Below are 13,253 nucleotides of genomic sequence, written 5' to 3' on the forward strand. Positions count from 1 at the left end.
TCAACTAGAGAGCTGGAACACTGTGGGCAACTCAGCTGAAAACCATTTTTTGACTTTAATAATGAAGAAGGTTTGTGTAAAGATGGCGAAAGCTTTTAAGGTTAGCCGGGTCTCAGTTTAACGCCTGAAGAAGATAGATAAATTTATTGTCATTGTCCGTATATACACAGTATACACAACAACGAAAATCAAACACCCACCCAAAGACCCAAAGAAAGAATGGCCTCAGTACACCTGGGGTGGCTCACAGTTAATGGTGGCCTCCCCCAAATGTTTTTGTACATATTTTGCTGCATCGGAAGGTGTATGCATCAAAGCCAGAAGAAATGGCCTGTGATGCCCCCCCTCCAGTTTGAGAAACGCCCCTCTCTCCATCCTTGTCACGGACTGTGTGGCCCTGAGGAGGAATGGTGGGAGCCTCTCCCTCCCCCTGCTCCTAATTAGGATCCTGAATCTTCCCAGGATAGTATAGATTTGGAGTAGTGGTTGGCAGAGGGACATAGTTCAAAAGACAGAAGTTGGGAAGAACTGGGGGGTGAACAGTTAGGAGAGGAAGAATTGGGAGAGAGAGAGTTAACAGACTCAATGTTGCTAGAAAGCGTCCATTCGATCAGCCCAAGGTCAAGGAGGGCAGATAAGGTGGCCGCACATAAGGCACAGTGGTTGCGAGATCAGGTTGCAGGATGCGGAAGTGCCGTGGATGACCAGAGGAGAAGTGGGTGGAAACCTTAATTGGGAGCACCTTCATTCCAAAGAATAGATGCGTGGTTCTCTCGCTGTGTTCCTTAAAATCTCTAACTGGTAAGAGACTCCTTTCTCTTTGTTCTGCTTATCTACTGCCAAAGGGGTTGAGGAGGGAGCCGAGTCCCTGAAGCCTGACACCTTATCAGGGGCAGTTTCAGAAACAGCAAAATTGAACCCAAGTGAGGAGGGTGCCCTCCCACTCCAGTCCCTCTTGGTCTACAGTAAGTCCGGATGTGGGGGTGGTAAAATTGGGGCAGGGGGCAGCTAAGAGCTTGAGCTAGGAACTCAGAGATTTGGACTATATATAAAAGGAGACAATTCATTTATTAAAAAATATAGAACTCTGCACGTCAAACTTGCACGAAGAAGAAAACACAAATCCTGCGCAGCTGTCCTTTTGCTGAATGAAGCTCCTGGCTTGGCATCAACAATGCCCTCTGCACACACACCCCTAAACACAATTTGGAGCTGCTGATCTTGCCTGCTCTAGCTGTTGCATCGAGCAGCTCTCTCTTCACCCGGAGCACTTGTGATCCCATGCAGGGAAAGAGTCTACCAAGTGTCCGCTCTTGGGAGTTTGCTGCCAAAGGGTCAAAGAGGCGTTTTTCATTTTCTGGCTGTGGGCTGATGAGGCAAGCTTCGTCCCCAGCACTTTGCAGCCTCCGGCATCATGAAATCTGCAGGCTGGCTCCTCCTCTGAGGAGCCAGAACCATCGCATTATCCGGGGAAGGAACTCACTGCCTGCATGCCTGCCTGCAGAAAATATCCTCAGGCAGGTCCTTTGCCACCAGCTGCTGCTGCCACCACAACCCAGATCTTTCACAGAGCGGCAAATGCTGGCAAATGGTTTTCTCTTGTCTTGTCTGCCACACACTCATGCCGGCTTCTCTTCCCTGCGAGGCTGCCCATCTTCCTTGGATCTCGACACATAGCCTGGACAGAAGGTGCTAGGAGCTGGTGAGAGAGGTGAAGGTCCGTCTTGCACTCTCAGGCTGCAGCAAAAGCAAGGGCTGTTTTTTGGCTCAGTTCTTCTACAGTATAGCACTGCTCTTGTAAACACCTCTCACTCTCTGTCTGTCTGTCTGTCTGTCTGTCTGTCTCTCTCCCCGAGAAAAAGAAATATGTGATGGAGGGATCCAGCTGCAACAAGTTCATGTTTTTTTCAGACCCAGAAGTGGCTGCAAAGCTGTAGCAGCTGCTCTGAGAGAGTGCAGAGGGGCAGGCAGGCAGGCAGACAGGTCCTCCAGGCCCTCTGGCTTTCCCTCAGGCCAAATAGCAGCTGAGCTACTAATAGCCAGAGGCTTGGCCATTTTTCCTTAGATCCGAGTAGGGGAAGAGGCAGGGGCCGTCCTTAGAAACAGCTTGCACCACGTTCAGGCTCCATTGTATCGTCTTCACCGTGTGGCCCTTTTGCTTCAGTGCCGCCTCAACACTCTGCAAGGAAAAGAAGAGGAGGAGGGTAGAGGAAATACAGGCATCACTCTGAACATAGGAAGCTTCCTTAGGCAAAGCCAAATTAGTGGTCTGTCTGTCAGGAGCTCGTCCTACACTCGAGTAGGACCCTGGCAGAGACACATGCCCAACTGGCATGTTCTCTCCCTCCTGGTCAATCATTCGGGAGCTTCAAAAGCTTTCTTCAGCCCGAACATCACAGCCACCGATGCCAACAGACACCAGCACACTTAGGGATCCGCAGAGTCTTCGCAGCTTGCATGACAGACCTCAGCAGCTCAGCATTTTGGCTAATCTACTTTATTTACATAAAGTATTTACATTTGCACTGCAACATGGCTCCCTCTCTCTCTAGCATCAGATAGCAAAGAGAAAGAGCAAAGGACAAGAGTCCCACTTCATGGAACACAGTAACACAAACATCCTGTCTCTGTCACTTCCCACTCTGTGGAGTCAAAACACATACTGTCATGTGATAGACGAAAATCCCATGACTGCAATCATGGAGCAGGAATTCTAACACCGTCTAGCTCAATATTGTTGCTGCCAACTCGCAGCAGTGACTCTCCCAAGATTTCATGCCCACGGGCCATTCCCAACCTTTCCTGGAGATGCTGCCGCCAGGGGTTGACCCTGGGATCTGTACAGCAGGCTCCCCCAGGAGCTAGATCTCCCATCAGCCCCAGCCAGACTGGTCATATGACACAGGAGGTGATGAGAGCCTAGTTGTGCTTGCTGGGGCTGATGGGAGTTGTAGTCCGCAGCACAGAGCTAAAAACTGGCACAGGGCTGTCGCTTTATGTTTTGCATGCTGCAGGACTTGTGGCAATCACTGACATACCCCTCAACTGTCCCGATTTAATAGGGATGCCCCATTTTGGAGGGGGGGTGCTGTCTTGTGAGATCACAGCCCCCAGAGACCTGTGTGCCAGTTTTCTTCTGGGACATGTTGGAGGTACGCCTCTGTCTCATGGCTCCCCTTGTGACCCCAGAGAGCTGCTCACACATCTCACCTTGTCAAAGGATTTCTCTACTTCAATGCCGTAGCTGCTGTTCACGCAGAGAATCGGTGCCTTGATAGCTTTGTCCACATCATACCCAAAAAACAGCTTGTTAGCGATGGTCTGCAAGAGAAGGAGCAGCCTGGCTTCAGACATGTTCATGGAAGAGAAGTCTCGCAGCAGGCAGACAGTGTGGTGTAGTGGTGTAGTTATCTCCCGCTTGGACTACTGCAACGCGCTCTACATGGGGCTACCTTTGAAGGTGACCCGGAAACTGCAATTAATCCAGAATGCGGCAGCTAGACTGGTGACTGGGAGTGGCCTCCGGGACCACATAACACCGGTTCTGAGAGATCTGCATTGGCTCCCAGTACGTTTCCAAGCACAATTCAAAGTGTTGGTGCTGATCTTTAAAGCCCTAAACGGCCTCGGTCCTGTATACCTGAAGGAGCGTCTCCGCCCCCATCGTTCAGCCCGGACACTGAGATCCAGCGCCGAGGGCCTTCTGGCAGTTCCCTCATTGCGAGAAGTGAGGTTACAGGGAACCAGACAGAGGGCCTTCTCGGTAGTGGCGCCCACCCTGTGGAACACCCTCCCTTCAGATGTGAAGGAAATAAGTAGCTATGCTATCTTTAAAAGACATCTGAAGGCGGCCCTGTTCAGGGAAGTTTTTAATATTTAACGCTGTATTGTTTTTAATACTTGATTGGGAAGCCCAGAGTGGCTTGGGAAACTCAGCCAGATGGGCGGGATATAAATAATAAATTATTATTATTATTATTATTATTATTATTATTATTATTATTAAAGTGTGGCACCAGCACCTGGGAGAGACCAGGTTTCGAATCCCGACTCGGCCATGAAGCTCACTAGGGTGACCTTGGGACAGTAACTGCCCCTCTCAGCCCATCCTACCTCACCGGGTTGTTGTGAGGATAAAATGGCGGGGGTGGGAAGTGAACCATATATGCCACCTTCAGCTCCTTGGAGAAAAGGGTGTGTTATAAATGCAATAAACAAATAAGTGAACAAATAAATAGCAACAGATGCTGACCACGAGAGTTCAATCAAGCCTCCAAGTCCAGAGGCAGTCTACCTTTTCAAAACAAAACTTAAGCCATTTTCCCCAGGACAAATCAGAAAGCAAAAGGACAGATTTCACAGGTGTTAACTGTGCAGCTTCAGCTCTCCATGCTAAAGGCAGGAATCCAGTTTTTTTGTCAACTTACCAGCGCGACAGCAGGGATAATGAGTTGCCCGCCTGACCCTCCGACCACCAGCTTTGACTGCCCATCGCGGGAAATGAGGATGGATGGTGTCATGGAAGAAGGGGGCATCTCTCCTATAAGCGGGGGCACCAAGAAATGGGAGGGTGAGCAACCTATACAGTCACTTTTAAAACGGAGAGGAAAAACCTCACCTTGTGCATTTGGATATTATTATTTCTCTCTCTCTCTCTCTCTCTCTCTCTCTCTCTCTCAATTTTATTTATGCTTTTCAGATATATACATTTCACTGATTTTACAATCATTTTAACATTCCAAAACTTGACTTCCTTCCCCCGCTTTCTGCAGTTCCTTAAATTTATTTTTAATATCTTCTGCATATCCATAAGTTCTGCATAAGTTAACTGTCAGGGGTTCAGGAGCAGAGGCAAGGGCAAGGGAGGAAACAGAGAGCGAGGGGGAGGAGGCAGAAGAAAAGATGAGTGATGACGACGACCCGAGATCTCCGAGTCTTTCCAGTGAATCAGAAGATTCACAGAAAGGAGCACCAGTGGCCAGGGCAAGGGGGGAGCCTAGGGGGACACCCCAGGAAGATAGAGCCAGAGGGGACTCAGAGGGGAGCAGTTGGAAATCGGGACCAGCGTCACCGCCAGAGAGCAGGGAAGAGGAAGGGCGCCAGGGATCAAGCGCTGGCAGCTCACAACAGGGGGGAGGGCACGAGTCAGGAGTGGCCACACCTCCATCGGGGAGCGAAGAAACGGTCAGACGGAAGGTGGAAGGTTGGGCGCGCGCGCCAAGTTCAAATGCACAGGAAAGTGGCGCAGTAGGCAGCCCGGAAAGGGAGCCAGGTCCTAAAGCCCGCCGAAAGGAGGGAGAAGAGTCAGGGGGGTCAGCGTCAGAGGAATCCCGGAAGGAAGAGACCCCGGGGGGCAGAGGGACCCAGAGAAGAACAGTCAGGCGGAAAAGGTGGAGCAAGGCTAGGATATTAAGTTGGTGTACAAGGGGCGGAGACTCAGATGGAGCTTCGCCGATCTAACCATTAGACGTAGGGTTGCACGCAGCAGCTTGAGAATGGAAACTGTAACTCAATAAAGACTTTTATTTAATGATCGCTGGCTAGCGTGATCCTCTGTGAGCTAGGATCTGGAAGCAACTCTGACAGTAAGCTCCATCCCCGTAAATTGTGGGCATCTACAGCCTCGCGGAGAGGAGAGAAAGCGGGTGCCTACTAGCGAGCTCACGAACGGCAGACAACATGACGGCCGAACAGCAGATAGCGGAACTCAGAGAAGCAGTGTCGCGACTGAATGCCGAGGCTCTTGCATCCAGGAAGAGAGAGGAGGACGCAGCTGCCGCCTACAGGGATCTCCAGGTCAGGTTGGAAGTGCTTACGAAGCAAGGGCAACTGACACCCAAACCGGAGGGGATTGGGTTGGGGAGACGAACAGGTGGTCTGGTCTCTCACTTCGATGGGAATTTGCAACAGTACCCCAACTTTAGAGCAGATGTAATGTGTGCACTGCAACTGCTGAACAAAGACTTTAGAGATGAGCAAGAGAAGGTGGGATTCATCATGTCCCATTTGCATGGAGATGCTAAAGCATGGCTGCGCAATTTGTGGAGAGATAAGGATCCGGCGCTCCAAAATGCGGATGCCTTTATTAAAGCGATGGATGGGTGCTTTTTATCAAGCATTGACGTGGATCTTGCTCGGCAGCAGATACATGGACTGAAGCAAGGGAGGGCCAGCGTAAGGCAGTACCATGCCCGCTTTTTCGCTTTGGTCAGTGCTCTGGAATGGGACAGAGATTCGGCTCCTGTAAGAGACCTGTTTTGGGAGGGATTGCACGGCTCGGTTAAAGATGAAATTGCGAGGGGGGAGAGACCCCGGACCACGCAGGAGATCGTTCAGAGGGCGCTGGCGGTGGGGGTGCGGCTGGAAGAACGTCCGTGGAGCAGTGGCGAAGGGCGTGGAGGGCGCGAACCAGCCAGGGGCTCCTCCTTCCTTCCCAGAGAAGCAGCGCGTGCGCAATCCACGCCTCCGCCAGGAGGAGGAGCGGAACCTATGGAGGTTGGAGGTGCAAGGGCTCAGTCAGCAGCCAGAGCCCTAGCACCGGCAGCAGTGAAAGCGAAGCCTCCTAGAGGGAACAGGAAGTGTTACATCTGCGATGATCCACAGCATATGGCGAAAGAGTGTCCCCAGAGGCTCCACAAGCACACTGCAGCCTCAGCAATGGTAACTGCAGCAACGCAGCAAGGACAACCACAGCAGGGAAACGACGGAGTCTGGTTGGAGGAAGAGGCACTGGGGCCCAGCCAGACGTGTCAGTGAAGCAGTCCCCAGAGATTTTACAGCCCATGGACCCCCTCCCGCCCAAACCGGTAGTGAGGCTCACCGCGTCGCTCCAGCTGCCCAATGGAATCACCATGGACGTGCCAATCACCATTGACTCCGGAAGCAATGCGGACTTTATAGGGCAGGACTTTGTCGACCGGCACGCTATACAGTTGCTGCCTGCCACGCTGCCCCTGCAGGTTGTCACGGTGGATGGCAGGGAGCTGCTAGGGGGGCAAGTGGTGAAGCAGACGCCACCAATGGTGATGCGACTTGGGAATCACAGGGAAATCATCAGCTTCAATGTCACTCAACTATCGGACACGCCCATTGTATTGGGCATGAGTTGGCTGGACAAGCACAGCCCGACGCTGGCTTGGTACCAGAGGCAGCTGACCTTCGGCTCTTCCTTTTGCGCTGAACACTGCATCGTGCCCAGGCAGGAAGGAGGGGAAGAGGAGTCACAGCTGCAGCTAGGCACGCTGCAAGCGGTTCCCCACAAGTACGCGGAATTTTTGGAGGTTTTCTGCGAGAAGGAGGCAGACAGGCTACCCCCCCACAGACCATATGACTGCAAAATTGACCTGCTGCCGGGGGCGGCGCTGCCCAAAGGGAAGCTGTATTCCATGTCTGAGGACGAACTGCAGGAACTCAAAGAGTTCATAGATCATAATTTGGAGCGCGGTTTCATCCGAGAGTCCAAGGCAGCGGGGGGCAGTCCGGTATTCTTTGTTAAGAAGCGGGACACGCCCCAAAAAAGACTTGTAGTGGACTTTCGCATCTTGAACAGTGTGACCAAGCCATCGGACTTCCCCATGCCCCGAATCGACGACCTCCTCGCAAAGGTACGGAAGGGCAGAGTGTTCACCAAGTTGGACCTGCGAGGGGCATACAACCTCATTCGCATGCGGGAAGGAGATGAGTGGAAGACAGCCATGTTCACGCCCCTGGGCACCTACGAATATAGAGTTATGCCTTTTGGATTGCAAAATGGCTCCCACGTTTTTCAAGCTTTCATGCATCACGTGTTGGCGGGGCTCCTCTACAAGACGTGCGTCTGTTTCTTGGATGACATCCTGATCTTTTCGGAATCGCAGCAGGAGCATGACAGACACGTCAAGGAAGTGCTGAGCAGGCTACAGCAACATAGGCTTTACGCCAAGCTGGAGAAGTGCCAATTCGACGTGACGGAGGTGGATTTCCTGGGCTACAAGTTGTCTGATAAAGGGCTCGCCATGGACAGCGCCAAGGTCCGAGCAGTGTTGGATTGGAAAAGCCCACGCAACCGGAAGGAGGTCCAACGGTTTGTCGGCTTCGCGAACTTCTATCGCAAGTTTATCAAAGGCTTTGCGATGCAGACAGCGGCCATCACGGACACGCTCAGCTCCAAGAAAAAGAAGTTCATCTGGACAGAGCAGGCGGAGCAGTCCTTTCAGGCACTCAAGCGTCTCTTCGCGTCGGAAGAGCAGCTGCTTCATGTCAACCCCAGCAGGCCGATGAGGGTGGAGACAGACGCTTCGGACAGAGCCGTGGGAGCAGTCCTGCTGCAGAAAGACCCGCAGGGGGTTTGGAGGCCGGGAGCGTTTTACTCAAGGAAGCTCAGCAAGTCCGAACAGAACTACACCATCTGGGACAGGGAGTTGCTGGCCATTCATGCAGCGTTCAAAGCGTGGAGGCACTTCCTGATCGGCGCCAAGCACACGGTGCAGGTCTGCACGGACCACAAGAATCTAGAGCACTGGCGCACGGCACAGTTCCTGAACCAGAGGCAGATACGTTGGGCTGAGTTCTTTGCGAATTTCGACTTCCGAATAGAGTATGTCCCGGGGGACACCAACATCATGGCGGATGCTCTCTCCCGTAAGCCACAGTATCTGGAGGGGGCAACGCCAGCGGCCGCCATGCACATCTTCGCACCGACAGTGTGGGCGTGCGCGGCGGCGACAGTTGACCTGGATGCGGTGCGACGAGTGTTGCAGGATGACTCCTTCGCGCAAGCAAAGATGGCAGAGGTGCACAGGGGCACGGCAGCGACCGACGAGTTCCAGCTGCGAGATGGTTTGCTCATCCGTAAAGGGGCCATCTACGTGCCGGGAGACGAACTTCGTGCCAAGGTACTGCAGCAGCTGCACGACGCGCCCACTGCCGGGCACTTTGGCAAGGAGAAGACGGTGGAATTAGTAGCCAGAGACTTCTGGTGGCCCGGAATGAGAGGGGAAGTCGCGGACTACGTGGCGAGGTGTGACACCTGCCAGAGGTCCAAACCAGTGCACAGACCGCCGGCCGGACTGCTGGAACCGCTGCAAACTCCGTTCGAACCATGGGAGAGAGTGGCCCTGGACTTTGTCACGGATCTGCCCAGCTCGAGGGGCAAGACGGCTGTGCTGGTGGTGGTGGATTTGTTCTCCAAGATGGCACATTTCATTCCGTGTGCGAAGGTGGCCACGGCGGAACAAACCGCCAAACTGTTCATAGACTACGTGTTCAAGGTTCACGGTCTGCCGCGGTCTATTCTGTCCGACCGAGGGCGACAGTTCATCTCGAACTTCTGGCAGAGGCTGATGGGCTTCCTGAACGTCAAGATCAACCTGGCGTCGGCTAGACACCCGCAGACCAACGGGCAAGCGGAGCGGGTCAATGCCATCATGCAGCAGTACCTGAGATGTTATGCGAATCAACAGCCTGCGACGTGGGTGGATTACCTGCCTCTCGCCGAGTTCGCCTACAACAACACGAAGCACGTGTCCACGGGGGTCACGCCGTTCTTCGCCAACAACGGGAGGCACCCTAGAACCTTCCCGGGACTGGAAAGAATGGGGGAGGGGGAGCCGCAGACAGCAGATGCGTTCGCGTCGGAGTTGCAGGAGGTCCACGATCAGCTGCGGCGGCACCTGGAGCTGGCTAAACACGCATACAAGGTACAAGCGGACAAACACAGAAGGGTTGGCGAAGAGATCCATGTGGGAGACTGGGTCTGGTTAGCAGCCCACGCAGTGCCGGCCAGGTCGTTGGCGAAGAAGAAACTAGGGCATAAACAACTGGGGCCCTACCAAGTCGAAGAACAGGTCAACCCGGTGGCTTTCAGGCTGGCTCTTCCGGAGGGTTCCAGAATGCATCCGGTGTTCCACAGATCGGTGCTCACTCCCTACAAGGCACCTCACAGGTTTCAGGAACCAGGAACGGCACCGGGTCCGCTCCGAGAGAGAACCGGGCAAGGGGGAGTGGCACAGGAGGAGCGCATCAACGAAGTCACGGAGATTTTGGACTCCAGATGGGGGGAAGAGGGGGTAGAATACCTTCTCGCCAAGGAGGGCACCCCGGCCAGTGCCAACAGCTGGGTGCCGGGCTATGCTTTAGACGAACCTCTGCTCAAAGAAGAGTTTCATGCCCTCTTCCCACATAGGCCAATGCCAGCAGACTTTTTCGACGACTGGCTTTTCACGCCCACGCTTTCAGCCAGCACGTTCCGGGGGTTCGACTCGGACGAGGAACCGACACGAGACGCCCGTTCCCCGGAGGGGTCACCCTCGGGATCTGCTTCAGAACCCTCGTATTGGTGGGATGATCGACCAGAGGAGCAGTTCCGCAGAAGGTGGCTGGAGGGTCCAGGACGAGCAACGTCTCCAGAAGGCAACGAGGGAGAGACGGACATGGACGTTTTCGGGGACGACCCGGGTTTCGAGCACGGCGGCACAGAGATGGAAGCGGAGGTGACCGTCGTCAACGAGAGCAGGGAGGAAGAACCGGAAGACTTCGGATGGCGGCCCGCCACGGGAAGCGAACTGTATCCGACATTCGTCCCCCTGACACGGCAGCACCCAGATCCCGCACCGGAAGGAGGGGAGGGGGAAGAGGGGGCTTCGAGGGGGGGATGGATGTCAGGGGTTCAGGAGCAGAGGCAAGGGCAAGGGAGGAAACAGAGAGCGAGGGGGAGGAGGCAGAAGAAAAGATGAGTGATGACGACGACCCGAGATCTCCGAGTCTTTCCAGTGAATCAGAAGATTTACAGAAAGGAGCACCAGTGGCCAGGGCAAGGGGGGAGCCTAGGGGGACACCCCAGGAAGATAGAGCCAGAGGGGACTCAGAGGGGAGCAGTTGGAAATCGGGACCAGCGTCACCGCCAGAGAGCAGGGAAGAGGAAGGGCGCCAGGGATCAAGCACTGGCAGCTCACAACAGGGGGGAGGGCACGAGTCAGGAGTGGCCACACCTCCATCGGGGAGCGAAGAAACGGTCAGACGGAAGGTGGAAGGTTGGGCGCGCGCGCCAAGTTCAAATGCACAGGAAAGTGGCGCAGTAGGCAGCCCGGAAAGGGAGCCAGGTCCTAAAGCCCGCCGAAAGGAGGGAGAAGAGTCAGGGGGGTCAGCGTCAGAGGAATCCCGGAAGGAAGAGACCCCGGGGGGCAGAGGGACCCAGAGAAGAACAGTCAGGCGGAAAAGGTGGAGCAAGGCTAGGATATTAAGTTGGTGTACAAGGGGCGGAGACTCAGATGGAGCTTCGCCGATCTAACCATTAGACGTAGGGTTGCACGCAGCAGCTTGAGAATGGAAACTGTAACTCAATAAAGACTTTTATTTAATGATCGCTGGCTAGCGTGATCCTCTGTGAGCTAGGATCTGGAAGCAACTCTGACATTAACTTATTTATTTATCTTCTTTAAATATACAGTGGTACCTCAGGTTACATACGCTTCAAGTTACAGACTCCACTAACCCAGAAATAGTACCTCGGGTTAAGAACTTTGCTTCAGGATGTGAACAGAAATCGTGCTCTGGCGGCGCGCAGCAGCAGGAGGCCCCATTGGCTAAAGTGGTGCTTCAGGTTAAGAACAGTTTCGGGTTAAGATCGGACCTCCGGAACGAATTAAGTACTTAACCTGAGGTACCACTGTATACTCTTACGTAACTGCAGGTTATTACAATAACCCTGCCAGTGTTTTTATCTGTTTACAATTTATCTGTAAATATTCAACAAACCATTTCCATTCTTTTATTTTAAAAAGTTTGCTATCTTGATTTAATATTCTCCTGGTAAGTTTCACCATTTCTGCATATTCCATAAGTTTTTGTATCCATTCTTCCTTTGCTGGGACTTCTTCTTCTTTCCATTTTTGGGCAAGTAGCAAGTAGCATACATGAATAAATTTCTATACAATTTAGGTAGTTCTGTCCCTATAATTCTCAATAATTATTTTTCTCTCTCTCTCCTTATTGTTGGAGAGAAATCTTTGCGCCTTTAGGTTAATGAGCCGAAAGAAGATCCACAGCCAATTTGATCTTCTTTTTCTTCAGGGTGTGGGTGAGGTGTCCTGGAATCCAATCAACCCCCATTGGGACTCTTCTATCATCCATTCATCTATCCATCCATCCATCCTGCAATTAATCCAGAATGCGGCAGCTAGACTCGTGACTGGGAGTGGCCGCCAGGACCACATAACACCGGTTCTGAGAGATCTGCATTGGCTCCCAGTACATTTCCGAGCACAATTCAAAGTGTTGGTGCTGACCTTTAAAGTCCTAAACGGCCTCGGTCCAGTATACTTAAAGGAGCGTCTCCACCCCTATCGTTCAGCCCGGACACTGAGATCCAGCGCCGAGGGCCTTCTGGCAGTTCCCTTATTGTGAGAAGTGAGGTTACAGGGAACCAGACAGAGGGCCTTCTTGGTAGTGGCGCCCGCCCTGTGGAACACCCTCCCTTCAGATGTGAAGGAAATAAGCAGCTATCCTATTTTTAAAAGACATCTGAAGGCAGCCCTGTTTAGTGAAGTTTTTATTATTTAATGCTGTATTGTTTTTAACACTCGATTGGGAGCCATCCAGAGTGGCTGGGGAAACTCAGCCAGATGGGCGGGGTATAAATAATAAATTATTATTATTATTATTATTATTATTATTATTATTATCCATGCATTCCCTCCTGCCCAGCATTTGTGCTTGCGATGGGCTTTCCCAGCAGAGGTGGAGCTCACCTGGTGAGATCCTGTCACTTGACTTCTTCATGCAAAAGTCAGCGAGTTCATTGTTTAAGATGATCCCAGTCTGTGGCGAATACACCATGGAGCCAAACCTGAGCATGGGGAGAGAAGAGGGACACAGTTCTCAGTGGCAAGAAAAATTGATGAGTTCTGCAGAACTGGCTAAATTGACATACAAACTGCGGGACAACTGTGACTTTAAGGAAGAACGGGAGCCTTTTACAAATTATCTAAAAAGACAACAAAATGAACTGGACTCCTTGGCAGATTTTGAATAAACATACACAAATTTATTGGTTGATAACATGACAGATAGATAACGTAAGGATATGTATAATTTTATAACATGCAGAGAACAATATGTGCTGAGAAATCAGAGAGAGGAGCTGAGGGAAGTTGGGGGGGGGGCGGAGGGTTTGAAGCATAACTGTCAACTTTTCCCTTTTCTTGTGAGGAATCCTATTTGGAATAAAGGAATTTCCCTTAAGAAAAGGGTAACGTTGACAGCTATGGTTTGAAGGG

At 52.4% G+C, this 13,253-nt stretch overlaps 1 protein-coding gene across 2 annotated transcripts in view; it reads right to left on the minus strand.

Moving 5' to 3' along the window:
- Nucleotides 1-1,049: 1,049 nt before the first annotated feature.
- GGT5 (gamma-glutamyltransferase 5) overlaps nucleotides 1,050-13,253 on the minus strand; it is a 39,409-nt gene continuing 27,205 nt past the window's right edge. For both annotated transcript variants that reach the window (XM_080985161.1, XM_080985160.1), the window contains exons 9-12: nucleotides 12,726-12,823; nucleotides 4,428-4,540; nucleotides 3,211-3,321; nucleotides 1,050-2,179 (exon numbers count right to left, since the gene is read on the minus strand). In XM_080985161.1, the coding sequence (XP_080841287.1) occupies nucleotides 2,033-2,179; nucleotides 3,211-3,321; nucleotides 4,428-4,540; nucleotides 12,726-12,823 (469 nt within the window). In that variant the 3' untranslated portion in view covers nucleotides 1,050-2,032. The remainder of the gene's footprint in view (nucleotides 2,180-3,210; nucleotides 3,322-4,427; nucleotides 4,541-12,725; nucleotides 12,824-13,253) is intronic.

Source organism: Podarcis pityusensis (assembly GCF_964106645.2).
Source record: "Podarcis pityusensis genome assembly, chromosome: 16".
Classification (NCBI taxonomy): domain Eukaryota; kingdom Metazoa; phylum Chordata; class Lepidosauria; order Squamata; family Lacertidae; genus Podarcis; species Podarcis pityusensis.